This window comes from Salvelinus fontinalis, chromosome 6 (assembly GCF_029448725.1).
Source record: "Salvelinus fontinalis isolate EN_2023a chromosome 6, ASM2944872v1, whole genome shotgun sequence".
NCBI classification, from domain to species: domain Eukaryota; kingdom Metazoa; phylum Chordata; class Actinopteri; order Salmoniformes; family Salmonidae; genus Salvelinus; species Salvelinus fontinalis.
The window spans coordinates 67,700,762-67,728,652 of NC_074670.1; the positions used below are offsets into that span (position 1 = coordinate 67,700,762).

The following is a 27,891-nucleotide window of genomic DNA, read 5'->3' on the forward strand; positions in this document are numbered from 1 at the left end:
CTCTCTATGTCTCTCTCTCTGTCTATGTCTCTCTCCTGTTCTCCCTCTATCCCTCTCTATGTTTCTCTCTATGTGTGTCTCTCTCTATCTCCTGTTCTCCCTCTCTGTCTCACTCTGTCTCTGTCTCTGTCTCTCTCTCTCTCTCTCTATCTGTCTCTCTCTCTCTCCTGTTCTCCCTCTCCCTGCTTGACAAGGCACTGCTCAGGTCCCTAGCTACAGCCAGGAGACCTGGTGTGTGTATATACAAAGTGTAACATTATTTTTGAGCCTCAAACTCGCAGAGGTGAACTCTGACCATCTCTATCACTGGGCAACATGGCTTTGGTATGGCGCGCGCACGCACGCACGCACGCACGCACGCACGCACGCACGTGCGCACACACACACACACACACACACACACACACACACACACACACACACACACACACACACACACACACGCTCTCTCTTTTTCTCCCTCTCTCTCTCTCTCTCTCTCTCATGCTCACACACCAAGTAAACACTATGCCTGGCTGACTACATTAACATACACCCACTAAACATCCCACACAGGTCATGCTATACTAACACAATGTGCTATAAATCCATTGCCCTCTCTCTCCTCCTCTTCTTTCAATTCCTTTCCTCTCTTTTCCACCACTCACTCCCCTTCTTTCATTTAATCTCCTTTACTCCACACCCTCCCCTGAACATTGTATAAGAACATTTCTTCCTCAGCCCACGAGGTTAACTGTCCTCAAATCCTGGACAAAACCTCCAGCCCCCTAATAAAATCTCACGCTCAGTTCACCAGGCCTGTCAGTCTATTTTCTGCCTCAGCACCAGTGTTTTCATCCCCAACACCCTTAAAACCCCTGGACCACAGCAAGGAGGGGTGTATGTGTCTGTGTGTCTGAGGATTGTGGGTCCTATGAGTAATGGAGTGGGGAGTAGGTAGAGAAGAGGAGTGTGGATCCTATGAGTAATGGAGTGGGGAGTAGGTAGAGAAGAGGAGTGTGGATCCTATGAGTAATGGAGTGGGGAGTAGGTAGAGAAGAGGAGTGTGGATCCTATGAGTAATGGAGTGGGGAGTAGGTAGAGAAGAGGAGTGTGGATCTATGAGTAAGGGAGTGGGGAGTAGTTAGAGAAGAGGAGTGTGGATCTATGAGTAATGGAGTGGGGAGTAGGTAGAGAAGAGGAGTGTGGATCCTATGAGTAATGGAGTGGGGAGTAGGTAGAGAAGAGGAGTGTGGATCCTATGAGTAATGGAGTGGGGAGTAGGTAGAGAAGAGGAGTGTGGATCCTATGAGTAATGGAGTGGGGAGTAGGTAGAGAAGAGGAGTGTGGATCCTATGAGTAATGGAGTGGGGAGTAGGTAGAGAAGAGGAGTGTGGATCCTATGAGTAATGGAGTGGGGAGTAGGTAGAGAAGAGTGTGGCTGAGACAGGGCCTGAGGTAGAGGCTGGGGCTTTGGCATGCCACCTCCAACCGAGCTGAAGGAAAGAGCCCATACAGCGACACTGACCTACCCTGACCACAACTCGACCAAGGCCAGCCGCTTCTGCTCTCCAAATGGGACAAACCATGGATGGACTGCCCTCTGGCCTTTTTAGGCATGTCATTCAGACACGCACACACACACACACATACATACAGGCGCTCCCGAGTGGTGCAGCAGTCTAAGGCACTGCATCTCAGTGCTAGAGGCGTCACTACAGATCCTGGTTCGATTTCAGGTTGTATCACAACCGGCTGTAATTGGGAGTCCCATAGGGTGGCGCACAATTGGCCGAGCGTCGTCCAGGTTAGGGTTCGGCCGGGGGTAGGCCGTCATTGTAAATAAGAATTTGTTCTTAACTTTCCCAGTTAAATAAAAATACAAATAAAAACATACACACATGCGAGCGAGAAGGGGTGACCGTGTCTCGACTGTTATCATCATATTACTGGAGCCAGCTCTCCCAGTCAAGCAATATGTCTTTCACTAGCAGATATGTCTTTCACTAGCAGATATGTCTTTCACTAGCAGATATGTCTTTCACTAGCAGATATGTCTTTCACTAGCAGATATGTCTTTCATTAGCAGATATGTCTTTCATTAGCAGATATGTCTTTCATTAGCAGATATGTCTTTCACTAGCAGATATGTCTTTCATTAGCAGATATGTCTTTCACTAGCAGATATGTCTTTCACTACCAGATATGTCTTTCACTAGCAGATATGTCTTTCACTAGCAGATATGTCTTTCACTGGCAGATATGTCTTTCACTAGCAGATGTGTCTTTCACTAGCAGATATGTCTTTCACTAGCAGATATGTCTTTCACTAGCAGATATGTCTTTCATTAGCAGATATGTCTTTCACTAGCAGATATGTCTTTCACTAGCAGATATGTCTTTCACTAGCAGATATGTCTTTCATTAGCAGATATGTCTTTCACTAGCAGATATGTCTTTCACTAGCAGATATGTCTTTCACTGGCAGATATGTCTTTCACTAGCAGATATGTCTTTCATTAGCAGATATGTCTTTCACTAGCAGATATGTCTTTCACTAGGAGATATGTCTTTCATTAGCAGATATGTCTTTCATTAGCAGATATGTCTTTCATTAGCAGATATGTCTTTCATTAGCAGATATGTCTTTCACTAGCAGATATGTCTTTCACTAGCAGATATGTCTTTCATTAGCAGATATGTCTTTCACTAGCAGATATGTCTTTCACTAGCATATATGTCTTTCACTAGCAGATATGTCTTTCATTAGCAGATATGTCTTTCACTAGCAGATATGTCTTTCATTAGCAGATATGTCTTTCACTAGCAGATATGTCTTTCACTAGGAGATATGTCTTTCACTAGCAGATATGTCTTTCATTAGCAGATATGTCTTTCACTAGCAGATATGTATTTCATTAGCAGATATGTCTTTCATTAGCAGATATGTCTTTCACTAGCAGATATGTCTTTCATTAGCAGATATGTCTTTCATTAGCAGATATGTCTTTCACTAGCAGATATGTCTTTCACTAGCAGATATGTCTTTCATTAGCAGATATGTCTTTCATTAGCAGATATGTCTTTCATTAGCAGATATGTCTTTCATTAGCAGATATGTCTTTCACTAGCAGATATGTCTTTCACTAGCAGATATGTCTTTCACTAGCAGATATGTCTTTCACTAGCAGATATGTCTTTCACTAGCAGATATGTCTTTCATTAGCAGATATGTCTTTCACTAGCAGATATGTCTTTCACTAGCAGATATGTCTTTCACTAGCAGATATGTCTTTCACTAGCAGATATGTCTTTCATTAGCAGATATGTCTTTCATTAGCAGATATGTCTTTCACTAGCAGATATGTCTTTCACTAGCAGATATGTCTTTCACTAGCAGATATGTCTTTCACTAGCAGATATGTCTTTCACTAGCAGATATGTCTTTCATTAGCAGATATGTCTTTCACTAGCAAAAATATGTCTTTCATTAGCAGATATGTCTTTCATTAGCAGATATGTCTTTCACTAGCAAAAATATGTCTTTCATTAGCAGATATGTCTTTCATTAGCAGATATGTCTTTCATTAGCAGATCGCAAACTTGCTTTAGATCCATCCTGTAGCCTAAAACTTAGGTCTAGAAGTACATTGTTTGACATCGGAAGTCCTTTTGTGTATGCTCCTTATCTCAGCCAACAGCAGTGCCACCTACAAATATGACCTTGGTGTATTTAAGCAGAGTGGAACTGAACTGCAGCTGAAGAAAGAGATATGTATATACATATATATATATATATATATATATATATATATATATATATATATATATATATATATGTATATATAAAGATAGGTAGAGAGAGAGGTAGAAGGAGAGAGAGGTAGGTAGAGAAAGGAACATAAAAGTCAACATCCCAATTAGGATCTGGCTAAAAATACTTCAATCAGTTATCGAACCCAATGCCCTCTATGGTTGTGAGGACTGGGGTTCACTCACCAACCAAGAATTTACATGCAGAATTATGCAAAAATGTACTTTGTGCACAACGCCAAACCCAAACAATGCATGCTGAGCAGAATGAGGACTATACCCACTAGTTATCAAAATCCAGATAAGAGCTGTTAAATTCTACAGCCACCTGAAAGGAAGCGATGCCCACACATTCCACTACAAAGCCCTCACCTACAGGGAGATTAACCTAGAGAAGAGTCCCCTCAGCCAGTTGGTTCTGTGGCTCTGTTCACAAATACCAACAGACCCCACAGAGCCCCAGGACAGAAACACGTTTAGACCCAACCAAAATATTATAAAGCAAAAATATAACTATTTGATACACTGGAAAGAATCGACCAAAATAAATGAGCAAACTGGAATGCATTGTGGCCCTTAAAACTTCTTGAGAATACAGGGGGTGCTGTTTCGCATTAGCATAATTGCCTCTACAGATTAAACTGCCTCTTATTCAATTATTGCTGTTACTATATGCATATAACCATATACCATTGGATAGAAAACAAGCTATGGTTTCTAAAACCGTTCCAATTTTGTCTCTGAGTGAAACACAGGTCATTTCACAGCACTTTCCCTGAGCCAGAAGAAGATTGCAAGATGTGTATGCTCGCTTCAACGCTCTGCCTATATATGGTCATGCCACCTATGACCCGAAACACACTTCATTCGTCTTCCTCTGGGTGTCAGGAAGTTGTCAGAGGAGAAATTTTTTGTTTATCTTGTACTGACGTGAAATAAGACCTATTTCTTTAGCGTGACCGACAACTTCCGGTTTTCTGAAACGCGCGTTTTAGAGGTGCAATTGTCTTTTGTTATGCTGACGTTACGGATGAAAACTATCTCCGTCTCGAAGTTTGTTTGATACATGTGACCATATCATCTTAATGTATGTTTTTTCAATATAGTTTAATCAGATTATTAGAATTTTTTCGGGAGTTTTGCCGTGTTCCGTTCTTTGAGTTTTTTAACTTTGGACAGGGACCGTGCCAGTCGACCAGTACCCAGGCTAAATGAAGAGGGGAAGTTGCCATTGTGAATGGATTGAACGACTCATCAGGACTAAGGACACCTTGATCAACATTCTGATGAAAGATCAGCAATAGTAAGACCCAATTTACGATGTTATTTCATATATCTGTCGTGCATGTGAACTGGTCGGGCGCGCCCAGCTGGTTCTGGCTGGCCTGGTTATGCTAATTTAGCGCTACATTTTGTTTTCGCTATAAAACATTTAATAAATCTGAAATATTGTTTGGATTCACCAGATGTTGGGCTTTCAATGTCTGTACGCTGTGTATTTTTTCTGAAATGTTTTAAGACAAGTAATTAGTTATATAACGTTGGTCTCTGTAATTGTTCTAGCTGCATCAGCACTATATCAGATTGCAGCTGCAATGTAGAACTGTGATTTATACCTGAAAAATGCACATTTAAAAAAAAAAAACTATGCTATACCATAAATATGTTATCAGACTGTCATCTTATGAATTTGTTTGTTGGTTAGTGGCTATCAATATCTTAGTTTAGCCGAATTGGTGATAGCACCTGATGGAGTAAGAAACTGTTGGAGTAAGAAAATGGTGTCTTTTGCTAACGTGTTTAGCTAATAGATTTACATATTGTGTCTTCCCTGTAAAACATTTAAAAAATCTGAAATGGTGGTTTTATTCACAAGATCTGTGTCTTTCATTGGGTGTCTTGGACTTGTGATTTAATGATATTTAGATGCTACTATTTACTTGTGACGCTATGCTAGCGATGCTAATCAGTGTGGGGGGGGTGGGGGGTGCTCCCGGATCCGGGTTAGGTACTCTGTTAACATAGAGTCCACAGAACACCTGACCACTGTGACTGACCCTGAATTAACTCCATTCTTGACTATGTACAGACTCGGTGAGCATAGCCTTGCTATTGAGAGACGACGCCAAAGGCAGACCTGGCTCTCAAGAGAAGAGGCAATGTGCCCATTGCCCACAAAATGAGGTGGAAACCACATTAGAGACACATATTTCCCACAGATCACACAGACCCACAAAGAATTTGAAAACAAATCAAACATTGATAAATTCCCATATCTGTACGGTAAAATACCATAGTGTGCAGTCACAGCAGCAAGATTTGTGGCCTGTTGCCATGAGAAAAGGGGAACCAGTGAACCACAACATTGTAAATACAATCTATATTTATCTGTTTATTTATTTTCCCTTTCATACTTCAACTAGTTGCACATTGCTATAACCCTGTACATAGCCAATGATATAACACTGTACATAGCCAATGATATAACATCTGAAATGTCTATATTCTATTATAACTGGTGTGAGTGTAATGTTGTCTAATGTTGTTTATTTCTCTTTTATTGGTTGTCTATTCCATTTGCTTTGGCAATGTAAACATATGTTTCCCATGCCCATATAGCCCTTTGAGTTGAATTGAGAGAGATAGAAAGAGAGGAGTGGAATGCTAAAGAATGCTTTAAAATGCATCCATTCTTCTGTTCTTCCGCACAAACACAAGTCCGTGATTCAACCTGAGAGACAAACACAAGTCCGTGATTCAAGCTGAGAGACAAACACAAGTCCGTGATTCAAGCTGAGAGACAAACACAAGTCCGTAATTCAACCTGAGAGACAAACACAAGTCTGTGATTCAACCTGAGAGACAAACACAAGTCCCTGATTCAAGCTGAGAGACAAACACAAGTCCGTGATTCAAGCTGAGAGACAAACACAAGTCTGTGATTCAACCTGAGAGACAAACACAAGTCCCTGATTCAAGCTGAGAGACAAACACAAGTCCGTGATTCAACCTGAGAGACAAACACAAGTCTGTGATTCAAGCTGAGAGACAAACACAAGTCCGTGATTCAACCTGAGAGACAAACACAAGTCCGGGATTCAACCTTAGAGACAAACACAAGTCCGTGATTCAACCTGAGAGACAAACACAAGTCCGTGATTCAAGCTGAGAGACAAACACAAGTCCGTGATTCAACCTGAGAGACAAACACAAGTCCGTGATTCAAGCTGAGAGACAAACACAAGTCCGTGATTCAAGCTGAGAGACAAACACAAGTCTGTGATTCAAGCTGAGAGACAAACACAAGTCCGTAATTCAACCTGAGAGACAAACACAAGTCTGTGATTCAACCTGAGAGACAAACACAAGTCCCTGATTCAAGCTGAGAGACAAACACAAGTCCGTGATTCAAGCTGAGAGACAAACACAAGTCCCTGATTCAACCTGAGAGACAAACACAAGTCCGTGATTCAACCTGAGAGACAAACACAAGTTTGTGATTCAACCTGAGAGACAAACACAAGTCCGTGATTCAAGCTGAGAGACAAACACAAGTCTGTGATTCAACCTGAGAGACAAACACAAGTCCGTGATTCAACCTGAGAGACAAACACAAGTCCATGATTCAACCTGAGAGACAAACACAAGTCTGTGATTCAACCTGAGAGACAAACACAAGTCTGTGATTCAAGCTGAGAGACAAACACAAGTCCGTGATTCAAGCTGAGAGACAAACACAAGTCCGTGATTCAACCTGAGAGACAAACACAAGTCCGTGATTCAACCTGAGAGACAAACACAAGTCTGTGATTCAAGCTGAGAGACAAACACAAGTCCGTGATTCAACCTGAGAGACAAACACAAGTCCGTGATTCAACCTGAGAGACAAACACAAGTCCGTGATTCAAGCTGAGAGACAAACCCAAGTCTGTGATTCAAGCTGAGAGACAAACACAAGTCCGTGATTCAACCTGAGAGACAAACACAAGTCCGTGATTCAACCTGAGAGACAAACACAAGTCTGTGGTTCAACCTGAGAGACAAACACAAGTCCATCATTCAACCTGAGAGACAAACACAAGTCCGTGATTCAACCTGAGAGACAAACACAAGTCCGTGATTCAACCTGAGAGACAAACACAAGTCTGTGATTCAACCTGAGAGACAAACACAAGTCCATGATTCAAGCTGAGAGACAAACACAAGTCTGTGATTCAAGCTGAGAGAAAAACACAAGTCTGTGATTCAAGCTGAGAGACAAACACAAGTCCGTAATTCAACCTGAGAGACAAACACAAGTCTGTGATTCAACCTGAGAGACAAACACAAGTCCCTGATTCAACCTGAGAGACAAACACAAGTCTGTGATTCAAGCTGAGAGACAAACACAAGTCTGTGATTCAAGCTGAGAGACAAACACAAGTCCCTGATTCAACCTGAGAGACAAACACAAGTCTGTGATTCAAGCTGAGAGACAAACACAAGTCTGTGATTCAACCTGAGAGACAAACACAAGTCCGTGATTCAACCTGAGAGACAAACACAAGTCCATGATTCAACCTGAGAGACAAACACAAGTCCGTGATTCAAGCTCAGAGACAAACACAAGTCCGTGATTCAACCTGACAGACAAACACAAGTCCGTGATTCAAGCTGAGAGACAAACACAAGTCTGTGATTCAACCTGACAGACAAACACAAGTCCGTGATTCAACCTGAGAGACAAACACAAGTCTGTGATTCAACCTGAGAGACAAACACGAGTTAGTGATTCAAGCTGAGAGACAAACACAAGTCCGTGATTCAACCTGAGAGACAAACACAAGTCTGTGATTCAAGCTGAGAGACAAACACAAGTCCGTAATTCAACCTGAGAGACAAACACAAGTCTGTGATTCAAGCTGAGAGACAAACACAAGTCTGTGATTCAAGCTGAGAGACAAACACAAGTCCGTAATTCAACCTGAGAGACAAACACAAGTCTGTGATTCAACCTGAGAGACAAACACAAGTCCCTGATTCAACCTGAGAGACAAACACAAGTCTGTGATTCAAGCTGAGAGACAAACACAAGTCTGTGATTCAAGCTGAGAGACAAACACAAGTCCCTGATTCAACCTGAGAGACAAACACAAGTCCGTGATTCAACCTGAGAGACAAACACAAGTCTGTGATTCAACCTGAGAGACAAACACAAGTTCGTGATTCAACCTGAGAGACAAACACAAGTCCGTGATTCAAGCTCAGAGACAAACACAAGTCCGTGATTCAACCTGACAGACAAACACAAGTCCGTGATTCAACCTGACAGACAAACACAAGTCCGTGATTCAACCTGAGAGACAAACACAAGTCTGTGATTCAAGCTGAGAGACAAACACAAGTCCGTAATTCAACCTGAGAGACAAACACAAGTCTGTGATTCAAGCTGAGAGACAAACACAAGTCCGTGATTCAACCTGAGAGACAAACACAAGTCTGTGATTCAAGCTGAGAGACAAACACAAGTCCCTGATTCAACCTGAGAGACAAACACAAGTCCGTGATTCAACCTGAGAGACAAACACAAGTCCATGATTCAAGCTGAGAGACAAACACAAGTCCATGATTCAAGCTGAGAGACAAACACAAGTCCGTAATTTAAGCTGAGAGACAAACACAAGTCCGTGATTCAAGCTGAGAGACAAACACAAGTCCATGATTCAACCTGAGAGACAAACACAAGTCCATGATTCAACCTGAGAGACAAACACAAGTCCGTAATTTAAGCTGAGAGACAAACACAAGTCCGTGATTCAACCTGAGAGACAAACACAAGTCCCTGATTCAACCTGAGAGACAAACACAAGTCCGTGATTCAACCTGAGAGACAAACACAAGTCCATGATTCAAGCTGAGAGACAAACACAAGTCCGTGATTCAACCTGAGAGACAAACACAAGTCTGTGATTCAAGCTGAGAGACAAACACAAGTCTGTGGTTCAACCTGAGAGACAAACACAAGTCCATGATTCAAGCTGAGAGACAAACACAAGTCTGTGGTTCTACCTGAGAGACAAACACAAGTCCGTAATTCAACCTGAGAGACAAACACAAGTCTGTGATTCAACCTGAGAGACAAACACAAGTCTGTGATTCAACCTGAGAGACAAACACAAGTCTGTGGTTCTACCTGAGAGACAAACACAAGTCCCTGATTCAACCTGAGAGACAAACACAAGTCCATGATTCAACCTGAGAGACAAACACAAGTCCATGATTCAACCTGAGAGACAAACACAAGTCCATGATTCAACCTGAGAGACAAACACAAGTCCATGATTCAAGCTGAGAGACAAACACAAGTCCATGATTCAACCTGAGAGACAAACACAAGTCCATGATTCAACCTGAGAGACAAACACAAGTCCATGATTCAACCTGAGAGACAAACACAAGTCCATGATTCTACCTGAGAGACAAACACAAGTCCGTAATTTAAGCTGAGAGACAAACACAAGTCCGTGATTCAACCTGAGAGACAAACACAAGTCCGTGATTCAACCTGAGAGACAAACGGAAGTCCAAGCTGAGAGACAAACAGAAGTCCATGATTCAAGCTGAGAGTGATTGACGGTTGCTTGCTTGGGGCAAAGGCGATGTTGTATACGTGTAAATCATCTATACTGCGTATAGATTTTAGGATTGTCTTCCACAGCAGTGTTGTCTATCTGCTGCTAACAAGGCCCCCCCGAGGGAACAATTAAGATTGATTGATAGATTGAGGCATCGATTGATGAGTGGAAGAGATACTTCCCTGCTATGGTAAGGGTTTCACCCCTGAGCCAGTCTGTCAGTTCTCCTATTATCCCCCCTTTCTCCACTTCTCTGCTTTTCATCCCTCCTTCCCCTTCCTGGATCATGGACTCTGCCTTATGCAGCTAGATGCTGGAAAGAGGTTTTGGCAGTATTTTGGATTCCCTGTCTCTCTTTCTATCATTCACTCTCTCTCTCTCTTTCTCTCTCTATTTTGGTAGGAGTGCTGTTCCATCCACTGATCTGTAGATGCTTGAGGCTGACTATGTTGGAATATACACCTACTGAAACAATACCAGAGAGAGTGGAGGGAGACTGACTCTCTCTCTCTCCATCTCGCTCTCTCTCCTTCTCTCTCTCATCCTCTTAGTCACTCTCTCCACCGTGGAACTATTCTGCTGAACAGTGGAGTAGGAGAAGTGGAAACTGGGACAGTTGCTTCAAGTTCCTCGGCGTACACATCACTGACAAACTGAAATGGTCCACCCACACAAACAGTGTGGTGAAGAAGGCGCAACAGCGCCTCTTCAACCTCAGAGGGCTGAAGAAATTTGGTGTGGGACCTAAAACCCTCACAAACTTTTACAGATGCACAATTGGGAGCATCCTGTCTGGCTGTATCATCGCCTTGTACGGCAACAGCACCGTCCGCAACCGCAGGGCTCTCCAGAGGGTGGTGCGGTCTGCCCAACGCATCACCGGTGGCATACTACCTGCCCTCCAGGACACCTACAGCACCCCGATGTCACAGGAAGGCCAAAAATATTATCATGGACAACAAACACCCGAGCAACTGCATGTTCACCCCGCTATCATCCAGAAGGCGAGGTCAGTACAGGTGCATCAAAGCTGGGACCGAGAGACTGAAAAACAGCTTCTATCTCAAGTGCATGAGATTGGTAAATAGCCATCACTAGCATACTAGAGGCTGCTGCCCGATATACATACACCTTAAATCACTGGTCACTTTAATAATGGAACACTAGTCACTTTAATAACATTTACACATATATTGATTCTATTCTATCCTATTATACTGTATCTTAGCCTATGCCGCTCTGTCATTGCTCATCCAAATAATTATATATTGCTAATTCCAATCCTTTACTTAGATTTGTGGGTATTGTGTGTATTGTTGTGAAATTGTTAGATATTACTTGTTAGATTTTACTGCACTGTTGGAACTAGAAACACAACTATCATACACAGTCCCACTTCATCTATCATACACAGACCCACTTCAACTATCATACACAGTCCCACTTCAACTATCAAACACAGTCCCACTTCAACTATCATACACAGTCCCACTTCATCTATCATGCACAGTCCCACTTCAACTATCATACACAGTCCCACTTCAACTATCATACACAGTCACACTTCCTTCAACTATCATACACAGTCCCACTTCCTTCAGCTATTATACACAGTCCCACTTCAACTATCATACACAGTCCTACTTCAGCTATCATACACAGTCCCACTTCCTTCAACTATCATACACAGTCCTACTTCAGCTATCATACACAGTCCTACTTCAGCTATCATACACAGTCCTACTTCAGCTATCATACACAGTCCCACTTCCTTCAACTATCATACACAGTCCTACTTCAGCTATCATACACAGTCCCACTTCCTTCAACTATCATACACAGTCCCACTTCAGCTATCATACACAGTCACACTTCCTTCAGCTATCATACACAGTCCCACTTCAGCTATCATACACAGCCCCACTTCAGCTATCATACACAGTCCTACTTCAGCTATCATACACAGCCTCACTTCAGCTATCATACACAGTCCTACTTCAACTATCATACACAGTCCCACTTCAGCTACCATACACAGTCACACTTCCTTCAGCTATCATACACAGCCCCACTTCAGCTATCATACACAGTCCTACTTCAGCTATCATACACAGTCCTACTTCAGCTATCATACACAGTCCTACTTCAGCTATCATACACAGTCCTACTTCAGCTATCATACACAGCCCCACTTCAGCTATCATACACAGTCCCACTTCAGCTATCATGCACAGTCCCACTTCCTTCAACTATCATACACAGCCCCACTTCAGCTATCATACACAGTCCCACTTCAGCTATCGTACACAGTCCCACTTCCTTCAACTATCATACACAGTCCTACTTCAGCTATCATACACAGTCCCACTTCCTTCAACTATCATACACAGTCCTACTTCAGCTATCATACACAGTCCTACTTCAGCTATCATACACAGTCCCACTTCAGCTATCATACACAGTCCCACTTCCTTCAACTATCATACACAGTCCTACTTCAGCTATCATACACAGTCCCACTTCAGCTATCATACACACCCCCACTTCAGCTATCATACACAGTCCTACTTTAGCTATCATACACAGTCCTACTTCAGCTACCATACACAGTCCCACTTCAGCTATCATACACAGTCCCACTTCAGCTATCATACACAGTCCTACTTCAGCTATCATACACAGTCCTACTTCAGCTATCATACACAGTCCCACTTCAGCTATCATACACAGTCCTACTTCAGCTATCATACACAGTCCCACTTCAAATATCATACACAGTCCTACTTCAGCTATCATACACAGTCCCACTTCCTTCAGCTATCATACACAGTCCCACTTCCTTCAACTATCATACACAGTCCTACTTCAGCTATCATACACAGTCCTACTTCCTTCAACTATCATACACAGTCCCACTTCAGCTATCATACACAGTCCTACTTCCTTCAACTATCATACACAGTCCCACTTCCTTCAACTATCATACACAGTCCCACTTCAGCTATCATACACAGTCCCACTTCAGCTATCGTACACAGTCCCACTTCCTTCAACTATCATACACAGTCCTACTTCAGCTATCATACACACCCCCACTTCAGCTATCATACACAGTCCTACTTCAGCTATCATACACAGTCCTACTTCAACTATCATAAACAGCCCCACTTCCTTCGATTATCTTCCACCCCCTGTTGTCTGCAATCACACACTCGCTCTCAAAGATACACTGCCCCCCATGGTGAACAAACACAAGGCCAATTCCCACCGCCTCACCAGAATAATAACCCACGACACGGGATACACAAGTCCCTTCACGCCAATCAGCAGTTGGCATGTACCAACCTGGCACACACATGCATACACACACACACACACACACACACACACACACACACACACACACACACACACACACACACACACACACACACACACACACACACACACACACACACACACACACACACACACACACACACACACACACACAATGTGGCATTAATTGTCATTGTCTGGTTGTAAACTGATTTTCTGGTCATTTAATCAGATTACAACGAATGGTCTCTGTTACAATCAGGTACATAAGTATTTTCTCTAGTGAGAGAAATGTGTAATATTTTAGTTGCAATCTCGTCAGTTTTCCAGTATTCAAAAAATGACCGGTTAGTGTAATGAGCAACCAGTTTGACTGCTGGATTGAGGTGAGTGGACGATACATGGCATGGTACCATGTGGTGCTGCTAAACAGGGGTTGATGGGTGTACATGTCAGATGGAGGCTGGTGGGAGGCGGTGGGGGAGACAAAACAAGCTGACATTCAGCTCCCCTCAGCCCCAGGCAGTGGAGGGCTGAGCCAGGGCTAGGGATTGTGTTTGTCTGGTTTGCAAGCAAGCGTGTGTACGTGTAAGAGAAGGAGAGAGAGAAGAGAGAGACAAAGTGTGTGTTTGAGACACAGCCAGAACGAGAGAGAGAGGATGTAGGTATGTGTTCTCTTCTTCTTAGGCTTTCCAATTGAAGTGAATGGCGTCACTAAGCTGCTTTGTGTGGTTTTGCCACCTGCTCCGGCGATGGAAGTGAAGTGGAACGGAATCACGCCTAAGGGGACATAAACTGAGTCCCCGTTTCAACACACACACACACACAGACACACAGACACACACACACACACACACACACACAAAAATACAGAGGAACAAAATGTTGTGAGCGACTGTATATGTAAGCACAGAGCAATAGAAAATAATACACTGTTTGTGGAGGGCAAAGGAGGAGGAAGAGTGGGAGGAGAATGAGGAAGAGGATGAAAAGGAGGAGAAAGAGAAGGAGGAGAAGGGTAGAGGAGAAGAGAATATGAGGTGAGATGAGAAGGGGGAGAAGGAGGGGAAGGAGAGAGGAGAAGATGAGAAGGGGGAGAAGGAGGGGAAGGAGAGAGGAGAAGATGAGGAGAGATGAGAAGGAGGGGAAGGAGAGAGGAGAAGATGAGGAGAGATGAGAAGGAGGAGGAGGGGAAGGACGAGAAGGAGAAGGAGAGAGGAGAAGATGAGGAGAGATGAGAAGGAAAATGAGGAGAAGGAGAGAGGAGAAGATGAGGAAAGATGAAAAGGAGGGGAAGGAGGGGAAGGAGAAGGAGGGGAAGGAGAGATGAGAAGATGAGGAGAGATGAGAAGGAGGAGAAGGAGAAGAAGTGGAAGGAGGAGAAGGAGGATGGGGAAGCAGCTTGTGCTTGATTTTTTGTACTAATCTGTTACACAAGTAAACAAATATACATTCATACACACACAACCAAGCTCACACAAACAAACTGCTGCTACATGCATTTGTCTTCCTAAGCCATATTGGACATATAAGCACGCACACACAAACCCTGCTGTTAATATGCACTACAGTGTGTGTGTTTATGTGTGTAAGATCTCAACCACAGACGTGTTCACTGCAGGGCAGGGCAGCGAGCATGCACCTCTCCGGAGCTCTGCCACCTGCTACCAACCCTGTCTCGTCTGCCTGGGGTCACACACACACACGCCACGAGCAAACCCCACAGGGGCCACTGCTATCAGGGATCAAAGATCATATGCAGACACCAGCGTTGCTAGTCACAGTATTCTAGAGAAGGTGGACGTGGATGGATGTAGTGAAGGAGAGATGGGTCTCTTCCTGTCCTCTCCTCCTCCTCATTATGCGCCACCGCCTTGTGTTTCTCTTGATTTATTTCTGCTCAATCTGCTCTCCTCCTGACTGGCACCAGGGAAGGGGGGGTGAACAGGGGGGGGGGGGGGGGGGGGGTGAAAAGGGGGGGGGCGGGGGGGTGCGCCGTCCGTTAGTTAACATCTGCTCTGGGCCCGTTCCTTCACTGCTGATTACATCTCCTCTCCTCTCCATGCACACACACACACACACACACACACACACACACACAAACACACACACACACACACACACACACACACACAAACACACACACACACACACACACAAACACACACACACACAAACACACACACACACAAACACACACACACACACACACACACACACACACACACACACACACACACACACACACACACACACACACACACACACACACACACACACACACACACACACAAACACGCACATGCATGCCGAGATGTCTTCTGCTGTGCTCTCCCCTCCCTTCCGTCTTGTCCACAAGTCCATGTAAACAGAATGCCACAGATGACATCTGCCAGCACTAGTTTAGTGTCTTCTGTGTTGATAGCCTACCGTACAGTACTGTACAGTCAGTTGACTTCTATATATACTGATAGCCTACCGTACAGTACTGTACAGTCAGTTGACTTCTATATATACTGATAGCCTACCGTACAGTACTGTACAGTCAGTTGACTTCTATATATACTGATAGCCTACCGTACAGTACTATACAGTCAGTTGACTTCTATATATACCAATAGCCTGTGTCACAGTATGTCCTTGGCTGGTAGCTATGTCTAGAAGCAAGCGAGAGTAATCAAGTGTGTATGAACATGTGTGTGTCTGTATGTCAGCATGTGTGTGTACTCACCACAGTGACATATGTAGTGACACATGAAGATTGTGTTCATATCAGTGTGTCAGATTGTGTGTGTGTGTGTGTGTGTGTGTGTGCATGTGCATGTGTGCGTGTGTGTGTGTGAGTCCATGTGTGTGTGTGCGTGTGCGCGTATGCGTGCGTGTGTGTGTGTGTGCGTGTATGTGTATGTGTGTGTGTGTGTGTGTGCTGCTGATACCTTGCCAACCCTGAGAAAAGACAAGAAATAATAATCTTAAGTAAATAAATAATAAATGAAGGCTAGAATATGACAAAGGAGTCCTGACTAGGTGACTGTGCAGCTAGACTTAACAAAAGTTCTCCCAATCTGTCTCTTCACATTCACACAATAAATATGCCCTAAACTCAACAGAAACCACCCTCATTTACATAAGAATTATCACGTTTTTGTTTTGTCTCCCTGTGCATCACGTTTTTGCCGCAGGGGTGACAGTGTCTTTTGGCTCCTCCGTGTTAAGTGGAGGGTGAAAACATGGTAGAATACAGTAGCCAGGGTTTATTGAAATCCTTGTTAATTTTTACGATTATTATGATGATCATTCAAGGCTATTTGCTAGGGCCCCCGTGGGTGAATATGTACGCGTGTTTATTTTCCTGCTGTCAGGCCCCTGGAAAAGGCAGCTGAAGTCACCAGACGGGCATTTGGAGGGAGAGATAGAGAGAGGGGGGGTGCGAGATGGAGGATGAAAAGAGAGGAATGGGATAGTGGGGGGGGGGGGGGGGGGCAGATGCTAGCTGACACTGTACTGTGTGAGTGAAGGCCCTCTGGGGAGTGTGTGAGTGTGTACAGTCTCCAAAGAGCGGCGCGGTGACCAGTGCCGTATCGACAGGGGAGGTTGCCACGCCGACTGTATGGAAAGGAAGTGACAGTCGTAGGAGTGACGCGAGGGAGAGAGAGAGAGCGGGATGTGTCACACAGGCATAGTGCTAGTAGATCATGTCAGGTGAAAGACTTGTTAGCAGTACCACACACACCTCCCAACTCCAGAGTGAGCATGCATTTTTTTTTCTGCAGGGGGCTCAGTGGTCCTAAGACAACTAATATGCCTGTACAGATAACCTAAGATATTTATTCAAACTACCTAAGATACTTAATTAACATACCTATCTATGTTTGACTGACACCCTTTCAAATGGAGGAATGCCATCATTTTTTACATGGCAGGTAAAGGAATAGTTCAGGATTTTGGCTAATCCACAAGGTAAAATGAACTCATGGATACAATTGTTATGCTTTAGCGAGCAGTTTGAAGGAAGTTGCTACCTAGCATTAGTGTAATTGCTAACGAGCGTTAGCGCAATGACTGGAAGTATATGGTAATTGATAGCGTGCTAGTAGATACCATAGACTTCCAGTCATTGTGCTAACACTAGTTAGCATTTACTCATGAAACTACGACCAACTTTCTTTATACTGGTTCCAGAGACATACAAATGATATCCACGAGTTCATCTGACGCTGTGGAAGTAGATAACACAGCTATTGACTGTAGCCTAGTAGTTAGTACTAAAACTAAGGACTTTGACTGTTAGCCTCTATCACCAATCACCACGCTATCCTAACAGATGATGAGACAGCTATTGTGAGCTGTTGACAGTCGACCATACGCAGCCAAGTTAAGTAAAGGTGAAATAATCATCTTGACCTCCCCATACTGCTGTTTGTTAAGAGGTCAAAGGGCAAATGAGGCCCTGGTAAGGGACAAGAGACCCTCTTTACTGAGAGACACTGAGGGAGCCTTTGTCTTATCGGTTCACCTGCCTTGTCGCTCTACAGTCTAGCCCCAGGCAATGGGGGGATGTGCTGGCAAACGTGGCTATGCACAGGACGCACACACAAATGAACACACGCATACATACACACGCATGATGCATAGACATACAGAAGCACACATATGTACACATAGACACACATACACACAGGAGCGCACTCACGCATGCATGTACACACACACACACACACACACACACACACACACACACACACACACACACACACACACACAAAGGGGGCTGAATTGATTATCTTCCGCTGAGTGATGCTTGCTCTGAGGAATTCACATACTACAAAACAAGGGGAAAGAGACTCAACAGCTCCTTTGTGTGTGACAAGACAGCCATTCCCTGTTTCCCTGTCACCAACTAATCCCCCTTACATGTTTCAGCCCAGTCCTGGAGCTACAGAGCCAGAGTAATAGAGATAGGTCTGCATTCCTCCATTTTCACACCTCAAGACCTTCACACTTCAAGACCTTCACACCTTAAGAATTTCACACATCAAAACTTTCACACCTAAAGACTTGAGACACTCGTTATGTCTGCATCTCTGTTATAAGATAACAAAAACTGTCAGGGGTAAGACATCATAACTACTGGACATATCTCTATTACTCCCCCAGACATTGACTCGGTACAGCTACCCCATTAAATATAGCCTTGTTATTGTTATTTTATTGTAACTCATTTGTTTGTTTTTTTACTTTAGTTTACATAGTAAATATTTTCACGTCTTTTTTTTTTTTTTTACTAAATTGTTGGTTAAGGGCTTGTAAGTAAGCATTTCACGGTAAGGTGAATTCGGTGTTGGTGTTGTATTCGGTGCATGTCACAAATAAAATGTGATTTGAATTTGTGTGTAACTGTGCAGTACTGGACATGTGTGTAATTCTGCAGTACAAAAGAGTAAGGAAGGATGTAAAGGACTGCCTGTCTATCTTGGAGCATACTATACAGGATCAGTTAGGATGAAAATACTCCTTCAGATTAATTATCAATTATAAAACACTCTTCAGATCAACTATCATTTATAAAATACTTCTTCACATTAACTATCATTTATAAAATACTTCTTCAGATTAACTATAATTTATAAAACACTTCTTCAGATTAACTATAATTTATCAAATACTCCTTCAAATTAACTATAATTTATCAAATACTCCTTCAGATTAACTATAATTGATTGGTGAGGAAGGAGCCACCTAAACCATCCAAATGTATGGGCACGGGTATCCCTGGCAGTGTATGGGCACGGGTATCCCTGGCAGTGTATGGGCACGGGTATCCCTGGCAGTGTATGGGCACGGGTATCCCTGGCAGTGTATCGGCACGGGTATCCCTGGCAGTGTATGGGCACGGGTATCCCTGGCAGTGTATGGGCACGGGTGTCCCTGGCAGTGTATGGGCACGGGTGTCCCTGGCAGTGTATGGGCACGGGTATCCCTGGCAGTGTATGGGCACGGGTATCCCTGGCAGTGTATGGGCACGGGTATCCCTGGCAGTGTATGGGCACGGGTGTCCCTGGCAGTGTATGGGCACGGGTATCCCTGGCAGTGTATGGGCACGGGTGTCCCTGGCAGTGTATGGGCACGGGTAACCCTGGCAGTGTATGGGCACGGGTGTCCCTGGCAGTGTATGGGCACGGATGTCCCTGGCAGTGTATGGGCACGGGTGTCCCTGGCAGTGTATGGGCACGGGTGTCCCTGGCAGTGCCAGCGATAAAAAAGCTGCTCCAGGATCCCCTCTGATTGCAGATGAAAAACTACCAGGCACAAAGAGCCGATGCACTTTTGCCACGGCGGTACTAAAATGTATGTCATTTTCTCCCGTGAAATACAGACAAAAGATGTTATCAGCCTGGGGGCTCACAAAGGTGCAGAGCGCTGTGAGACTAATGATTCTCATCTCATCAGAGTGTCATGCCAAGTTAGAAGAGACCAACGCAGAGAAAAAAAAAACAGCCAACAATAAAAGACTCCATTACCGGGATTCTGCTTGTTAAAATTAGGTGCTTTTTATTTTAATTAGCCTGACATTGTTGACGACGGCTCATGCATAATTCAAATATTGGGTGGTTTTGTTATTCCTGAAACTTTTACGGTGGCCAATCTGCCCCTGGCTTGATTTGTTCCTATCCATCTACACCTACAGGTCTGTTGTGTTGTTGTGTCTGTTGTGTCTGTGTGTCTGTGTGAGTCACCGTCGAATGTCACTCAAAGTCTCTTTGAGTTGAAGAATACTTAAAGATGGGCATTCATTGAGGTATTTATGAAAACGGGAGTGAAACATTGACTAACCCGGCCAATGGGGAGGCTGGTACTCAGGTCAGAGACAGATGGCAATAACAGCTCTCTCTGGTCATTACACAAGGCCTTGTCATTTCATCTGCCATGGGCCTCATTTGCATAATTGACTTGCTTCTTAGAAGAATAGAGTGACACTGTCCTCTTTTCGCCCGTGGCGCCCTGACCACTGCGGCAGAGGGGGAGATAGACAGAGCGAGAGAGAGATGAAGTGAATGAGCGAGTGAGAGAAAGAGTGATTGAGAGTCGGGGAAAGTCAGAAACGACTGCCATGAAAGGCAGAGGTAGGTTAATGGACAACAGTGAATCGGTGGCAGAGGAGGCTGCTGAGGGGAGGACGGCTCATAATAATGTCTGGAACAGAGTGAATGGAATGACATCAAACCATGTGTTTGATATATTTGATACCATTCCACTAATTCCACTCCAGCCATTACCACGAGTCCGTCCTCCCCAATTAAAGTGTCACCAACCTCCTGTGATCAGTGAGGGGAGGGGGGTAGAGATGGATGTAGGGAGGGACAGAGAGAGAGGACATTAATATTCCCTCATTCTCAGGCCCACTAGGTGGGAGGAAGATTTATTTCAGTCTGAAGACACGCCTGGTCTTCTCCATTGTTTTGGCACTTCAGACCCAATTTGAGGGAAACAATTGTTCTCATCTGAGGCGGGCTAAAGGAGAAATATTCCCTCTTTCTTCCATTCTTTCTCTCTGTGCCTTTACATTATGCCATTATGCTTCGGAAACCATCACTGCCACACCCACTTCATCAAAAACAAAGAAGGGAAAGGAGACAAGAAGCAACTGTCACCACAACTAGTAGTTGTCCGAATGCATCTCTGTAGCCATCCAACTCTGAGGAACAAGAACACCTATTTCATGTATCGGTCAGGCTATAAGCCATGTTGTTACACCAAAACAGGAAACCAGCAGACACAAACACAAAAAGCAACCCGGATGCATCACACTCACTCACTGATTTAAGGCTGCAGTATCCACATCTCTTTATTCTCTCTCAAAGGGCAGAGCACAGAGGGAACACTCAGACACACAAGGTACAGTATTCTGCTATTACAGTCCTACTGTGTAGTTAAGAGTGACGGAGAAGGGATGATTATCTCTGTGTGACAACTACAGGAGATGTAATGATGTGAGCTTTAGAGGACTGGGTATGAGGACACAGCACAGACCTAAGGCAGAGCTCTGTCTCTCTCAGAAAAATGTATAGGCAAGACACTCATTTGACATTACAAAAACAGAGTGTGACGACAGGCATGGGGATGGACGAGGTGCGATGTAAAACTGAACTGTCACCGGGTACTAGAATGGTGATATACCCTCTTTCGACGACCCCCCCCCCCCGCGCCTCCCCACCTGCGTCGCACAGCTCCGTGAGTCAGCGCACGCACACACACACACACACAACGGTCATTCCGTTTCCATGGCGACTGCGCAAGCTGAGGGCAGAATCTACGGTGTTTAGGCAGCACTGATGCAGGAGGAATTTCAATGATGGGAGGGTGGGTAGGACAGAGTGGAAATATAAGCTCTTTCCTCTAAAATACATTCCATATTGAAGGAAAACTTCATATTGGATTAGAGTTGGAGAATAGAGATTTCATTTGGCTGCAAATCGAGAGCTTGGGAATGACTATAAGGTTCTATCTACAAAAAGATGATTCTGAGATAATTGGCTTTAAAGTTCCCGAACCCTCATTGGGTTGAATGGTGTCAGCAATTTTTATCTTGTATTCTTTTGAATTTAACATAAATTGGGGGTATTTAGAGTACTATAAATGTTATAAAAGAAGGCTATGACAATAACTTAACTTAAACAATAGTGCAGATAGAACCTTATAGTCCCAAGCTCTCATTACATTTAATGTAATGTAAATGTAAGCTCTCGAAATGTCAGAAGTTTCGTTTTTTTAAAACAGAAAGACAAAATAATTAGCAACAAAAAAGTGGATTATAAATGGCATGCAGATATAAGAGCCAAGTTAGCATTTAGAGTGAGGTCAAGGCTTTCTAAATGTTCACTTGATTGTTGTCTCTGAAACGTTCAAGTGAAAATGATAACTGAGAGAGGGGAGTCATAATTAGTGCTATGTTGGGACTGGAGAGTGAGTGTCTAAAGTAAAAACATTGGTTCTTGTGGCGCTGTTAGTCCAACCCATTTAACCCATGGCTTAATGAAGCGTGTTAGCTGGAGGGAAAGTTAATGATTGTCAACAAAGAAAGATGATCATGAAAATGGAATACTGTACCTTAAGCATTCATTTCCCATTTGTAGTTTTAATCCCCATTTGGCCCGGCCCAAAATCTTACTTTAGCTCAAGCCCAATGCCCATGGAATGCACAGAGAGTGTGATTTCACCATTTTAACAACGTTTTTATTGAAATAAAATTGGATTTAGTCGTAAAAAAAAACGTGAACAAAATTTCTCCCAGGGTACAATATTTTTACAAACAAAGAAATGGATAAAACAAAAACAGAAGCAAAATGAAACTGTCTCGTCAAAATGGGGATAACTGCAGCTTTAAACACAGCTGAACACAAGCAACATGGAACGCTGAACTGCAATGCCTCCTGGGTACTCTAGTGTAGCAAACATTATGACGCTCACTTGAAGCATGACAATAACAGTACTACCTCCTGTATTCAAATGTGTGTGTGTGTGTGTTTGTGTGTGTAATTTGATTGTTAGAGAATTTTGTTGGTGAATGCAGGCATCACTAACAAGGACAACTGAGTGGCTCAGTTACTCACAGAAAATGAATGTTCTCCATTTGAGTACAAATCACACACAGGACATGTTGCAATCAGAACAAACACATGATGAGTAAAACAAAAAATACAACAACAGCAAACATAGTTTGTTATTCACATATGTACAACTTGCATATTACTACATCATACGATTGTCTCCAAATCATTTTAAAGAGGCCATACGAACAAAGCAATCTTGTTTTTTTGGTATACTCTCCAACAGATTCTACTGCAAAATGCAATCGACCTCGGTCTCCTGTTCTTTCTTTTCAGAGCCTCTCATTTCACAGTGGATGTGACATTATTCACAGCTTGCCGGGGCCTCAAGTCCATTACTCATAAAGGTGCCATACCACACTACTTATGAGCATGAATTTAACCACCCCACATATGTACGTTAAATAAAGCAAGGCACTCTCTGTGTACAGGCGAGCGGGGCTGGAATTACCTGCCATTAATCTGTGCAAATAATTGACTTAAGCCCCAGTAAATGAAGAGTCCTTTTTCAATGGCCTGACAGGATGTGCAGTGACAGGCATCAAAATAACACAAGGTGTCTGAAAGGACCTTCCCTTGTCATTAAGTGTGCTTTTCTTTTTTATATGGATTCTCTGCTTCCCTTCCCCCTCTCCCTTCCTTCCCCTTGGCTATCTACCCTTTGGTGAAAGGTTTTAATTATTTTGAAGTGAAAACATTAAAAAAGTGCAGTTAGGCCAAGATTGTACTCTCCAGTGGTAGCCAACAGACAATAAAAATGTCTGAGGAATTCACCAGCACTTTGTCACACTCAAATGAACAAACTCAGTGTGAAAGGAAATAGAATCCTGCCATAAAGAGGGACTTTAAACCAAATTATTTCTCTAAACACGTTAAAATATACGGAATGACTCTGTGTGGGGCAGTGTAGGTGCACAACCAAAGATATGCCTCCTGTAAAATAAAAACAACACAAAAACATAAGCTCCTTCATTTAAAAAACATAAGCTCCTTCATTTAATCCCCCTCAAAAGGTTGAGATAAAATTAAATATTTCCTTCTTAGCGTGAAAGTGTCCATTTTAAGGTGAGGATTTTTTAAAATGACAAACATAAACATAACAAAAAATAAAAATGAGAGATGAAAAGGCAAGCCTGCCCTGATTTGGGAAAGGTAGTGGCGTGATCGCGGTGAGAGAATGAGTGATCAGTGCAGCTTTGGTAGCAAATCTCTGTGATTCAGTCCCATTTCTACCAAACCTCGTCGGTCCACATAATGTTCCTGTTGTACACTGCTGTGGGGAAGTAGTCGCCTACCTGTTTGTTGCTGTATTTCGGCGGGTTTGCCTTGTAGCTGTAATCCGAATATTGATCGGAGCCTGTAGAGTTGTTGTCACCTGTGCCCACAAAGGTGTTGGTGGCGGGCAGGTCCTGAACGGCTTGGTGCTTCTTGGAGGCAGAGGGGGACTGGGGCTGCAGCTGGATGGAGGGCAGTGGGGAGTTGGAGCGGTAGTGTCTGCCCAGGTCGGGGCTGCCCGGGGGGTAGTTGAGGGGCAGGTGGATCCGGGGACTGTCATTGACACTATCGTTTATGAGGTTGAAGTTGAGGCCCTTCTGGAGGCTGGCCTCTTCGTCCTCCTCCAGTGGCTTGGTGGGCTTGGGCACCTTACCCTTCTTGCTCTTTTTGCCCTTGCCATTCTTGGGCCCTGCTTTGGGGGCGTACAGGTCCTTGCTCTCCTTCTTGCCTGCCTGGTAGCCGCTCTTGGTGTCCTTCTGCATGCGATGGCGGATCACCACCACCACCACGATGACCAGGATGACTCCGGCGATGCCCGCTAGGCTGCCGTACAGGATGTTGCTGCGCTGGGCCAGCGCGTAGTTGGGGTCCCCGGCAATGTCTCTGTCCAGAGGAGTGTAGAGGCTGTGACCCACCAGAGACTCGATCAGGGTGATGTTGCCCATGGTCTCGTTGACGAAGATGTGGACCAGGGCGGTGGTGTGGCGTGGTGGCTTGCCTTTGTCGCTCACCTTAACCACCAGACGGTGGAGCCCGTTGTGCTTGCGGGTGAACTCCTGGGCCAGGGTGATCTCCCCATTGTTGGGCGAGATGTGAAACAGTCCGTAGGGGTTCCCGCCGGTAATGCTGAAGACCAGCTCGGCGTTGGGTCCAGTGTCGATGTCTTCGGCCTCCACCACTTCCACGCGTGTCTCGGGGGTCGTGAGAGGTGGGAGGTACTTGTAGGAGGAGTTGGAGGGCTTGGTGACATAGGGGGAGTTATCGTTCTCGTCCAAGACGTTGATGGTCACACCCACGTAGGAGGACCTGGGAGGGTCACCGGCATCCACAGCCTTGAGGCGGAAAGTGTATGTGCTCTCCTTCTCACGGTCAAAGGATATGCTGGAGAGGATAGTGCCTGTGCCATTCTGGATGACAAACTTGCCATTGTCGGGCTCCACCGAGAGTTGCACCCTGGCGTTCTCGCCCTTATCTGCGTCGATGACAGTCACCATGCCAACAGGGCTGAGCGGAGGCATGTTCTCCAAGACGGAGAAGCTGTAGCCGCTCAACATGAACTTGGGGTCGTTGTCGTTACGGTCCAGCACCTTGACCACCACCGTGGCCGTCCCCCTCAGGCTAGGCGAGCCCTTATCGGCCGCCGCCACGTGGAACTCGTACTGCTCCCTGTGCTCACGGTCCAGCGTATTTCTCACGTGCACCTCTCCCGTTTTGGGGTCGATCTCAAAGAGCCCCTTAGTGGCCGAGTCCATGATGATGCTGTAGGTCAGCTCTGCGTTGGACCCGCTGTCCGCGTCCGTGGCCACCACATCCAGGACCTTATCACCTGGCTGATTCTCCTCTGCAAAGTCCACCTCAAACAGGGTGGGGGAGAAGACAGGGGCATTGTCATTCATGTCAGTGACTTGCACCTTCAGGGAGTTTGTGCTGGACAGTGCAGGGTTACCGGAGTCCACCGCTACTATTTCAATCCTGTAGTCCTTGATGCGCTCGTAGTCTAGCAGGGTCGTGGTCTGCAGGAAGTATTTCCTCTTGCGGTCGTTGGCTGACTCGCTGGCGGGCCGCAGCTGGAAGGGGACGTCCCCGGCCACCACACAGGTGACCACAGCATTCTCCCCTTCATCTCGATCCGACACCTGCACCAGGGCTACAGGCGTGCCGATGGGCATGTCCTCTGAGATGTTGGCCACGCCGTCGTGGTGGGTGACCAGGCCGATGCCACGAATCTCAATGGCGGGTGCGTTATCGTTCTGGTCCCTGACGTTGATGGTCACCAGGACTTTGGAGTTCTTGGAGTTGGGTCCACGGTCCTTGGCCACCACAAAGAACTTGAGGAAGCTCTCCTCCTCGCGGTCCACCAGCCCCTTGACGTAGATGATCCCTGTGGAGCGGTCAATGCGTAGCAACCTCTGGACGGCATCGGAGGCCTGGTGCAGGCTATAGTCGATCTCCCCGTTGGTACCCATGTCAGCGTCGTTGGCTTTCACCTGGACACAGACACAAACACATAAAAGATTAGCCTTTAGCTTCTGCAACCTAACGTTTACAAAACCACAAAACAATTGTATTCCCCGTAATTTATGTAAATGCCTCTAAATTCACTCCTAGATTGTATCAAAGCCTTGATTCTCCTCATAGCTCAAGTTCATGCTCTGTGTCATGCATAATGGACTATCAAAACTAAGCATGCGCAGCCCCACATAAACATCTAGTGATTGTCACATGGATCATTGGCAGCTAATGGGGAAATGACTGAGAGTGTTAATGTTCCTCCCATTATCAAAAGGCCCTTGTTCCTACAGGGGCCAATAGGAGGAGATAGAGTGACAGAGATTGGTGGCAACGGATTGACTTGGCCCTGCCTCTGTACTCCTTGACAAAACAAGAAACTTCCCATAAGCTTCTGAGAACAGCCTTCCATTAATACATTAGGAAACAAGCCATCTCCGGAATCTACACATGGGGGAATATCAACTCAGTGAGTTTGGTTATAAGGATCCTAATATATTTTATCCCATTATAGGCCCATGATTACACAGTATAAATAGAGGTGTCTGTGAGTTGATCTGGTGTAAATGGACTGGGAAAATGAGCGAGGTATCATTTAGAATGGAGGTAAACTGTCGGACCCAACCTTACAGTGTCACTTTGACACCTTACCACCTGACACACCAAGATCCATTTCTGTCATCTTTCTAACATTACTCATCCTTAAACACACCTTGCAAAACGCCATATCACTTACCCCATATGATAGTCAAATAGAATGCCCCAGCCCTCCCAATACCGAGCCATGCATGACTTCATGTGACTCAGACATCAGATTATCCATGGGGTTTATTGGTATTAATGCTCTATGTGACTCATTTCATTTCATCCTCCACAGAAACCCCAGAATGCATTTCACTTAACAGGCATTTGGAGAATTCCTTTGAGAAAGCAGAAATGCTTGATTGACACGTCTGACCTGTTTAAGTCGTCAAATTAGACTATTTTTCCACCCTTGCCGTTCATTTGCCACTGCTCCCTTAGCAAGATCATGAAGGGAGAAAATACTATTTGAA

At 44.6% G+C, this 27,891-nt stretch overlaps 1 protein-coding gene across 3 annotated transcripts in view; it reads right to left on the reverse strand.

Moving 5' to 3' along the window:
• LOC129858322 (protocadherin-1-like) overlaps positions 1 to 27,891 on the reverse strand; it is a 374,038-nt gene that overhangs the window by 331,140 nt on the left and 15,007 nt on the right. For all 3 annotated transcript variants that reach the window (XM_055927473.1, XM_055927474.1, XM_055927475.1), the window contains exon 3: positions 24,628 to 26,814. In XM_055927473.1, the coding sequence (XP_055783448.1) occupies positions 24,628 to 26,814 (2,187 nt within the window). The remainder of the gene's footprint in view (positions 1 to 24,627; positions 26,815 to 27,891) is intronic.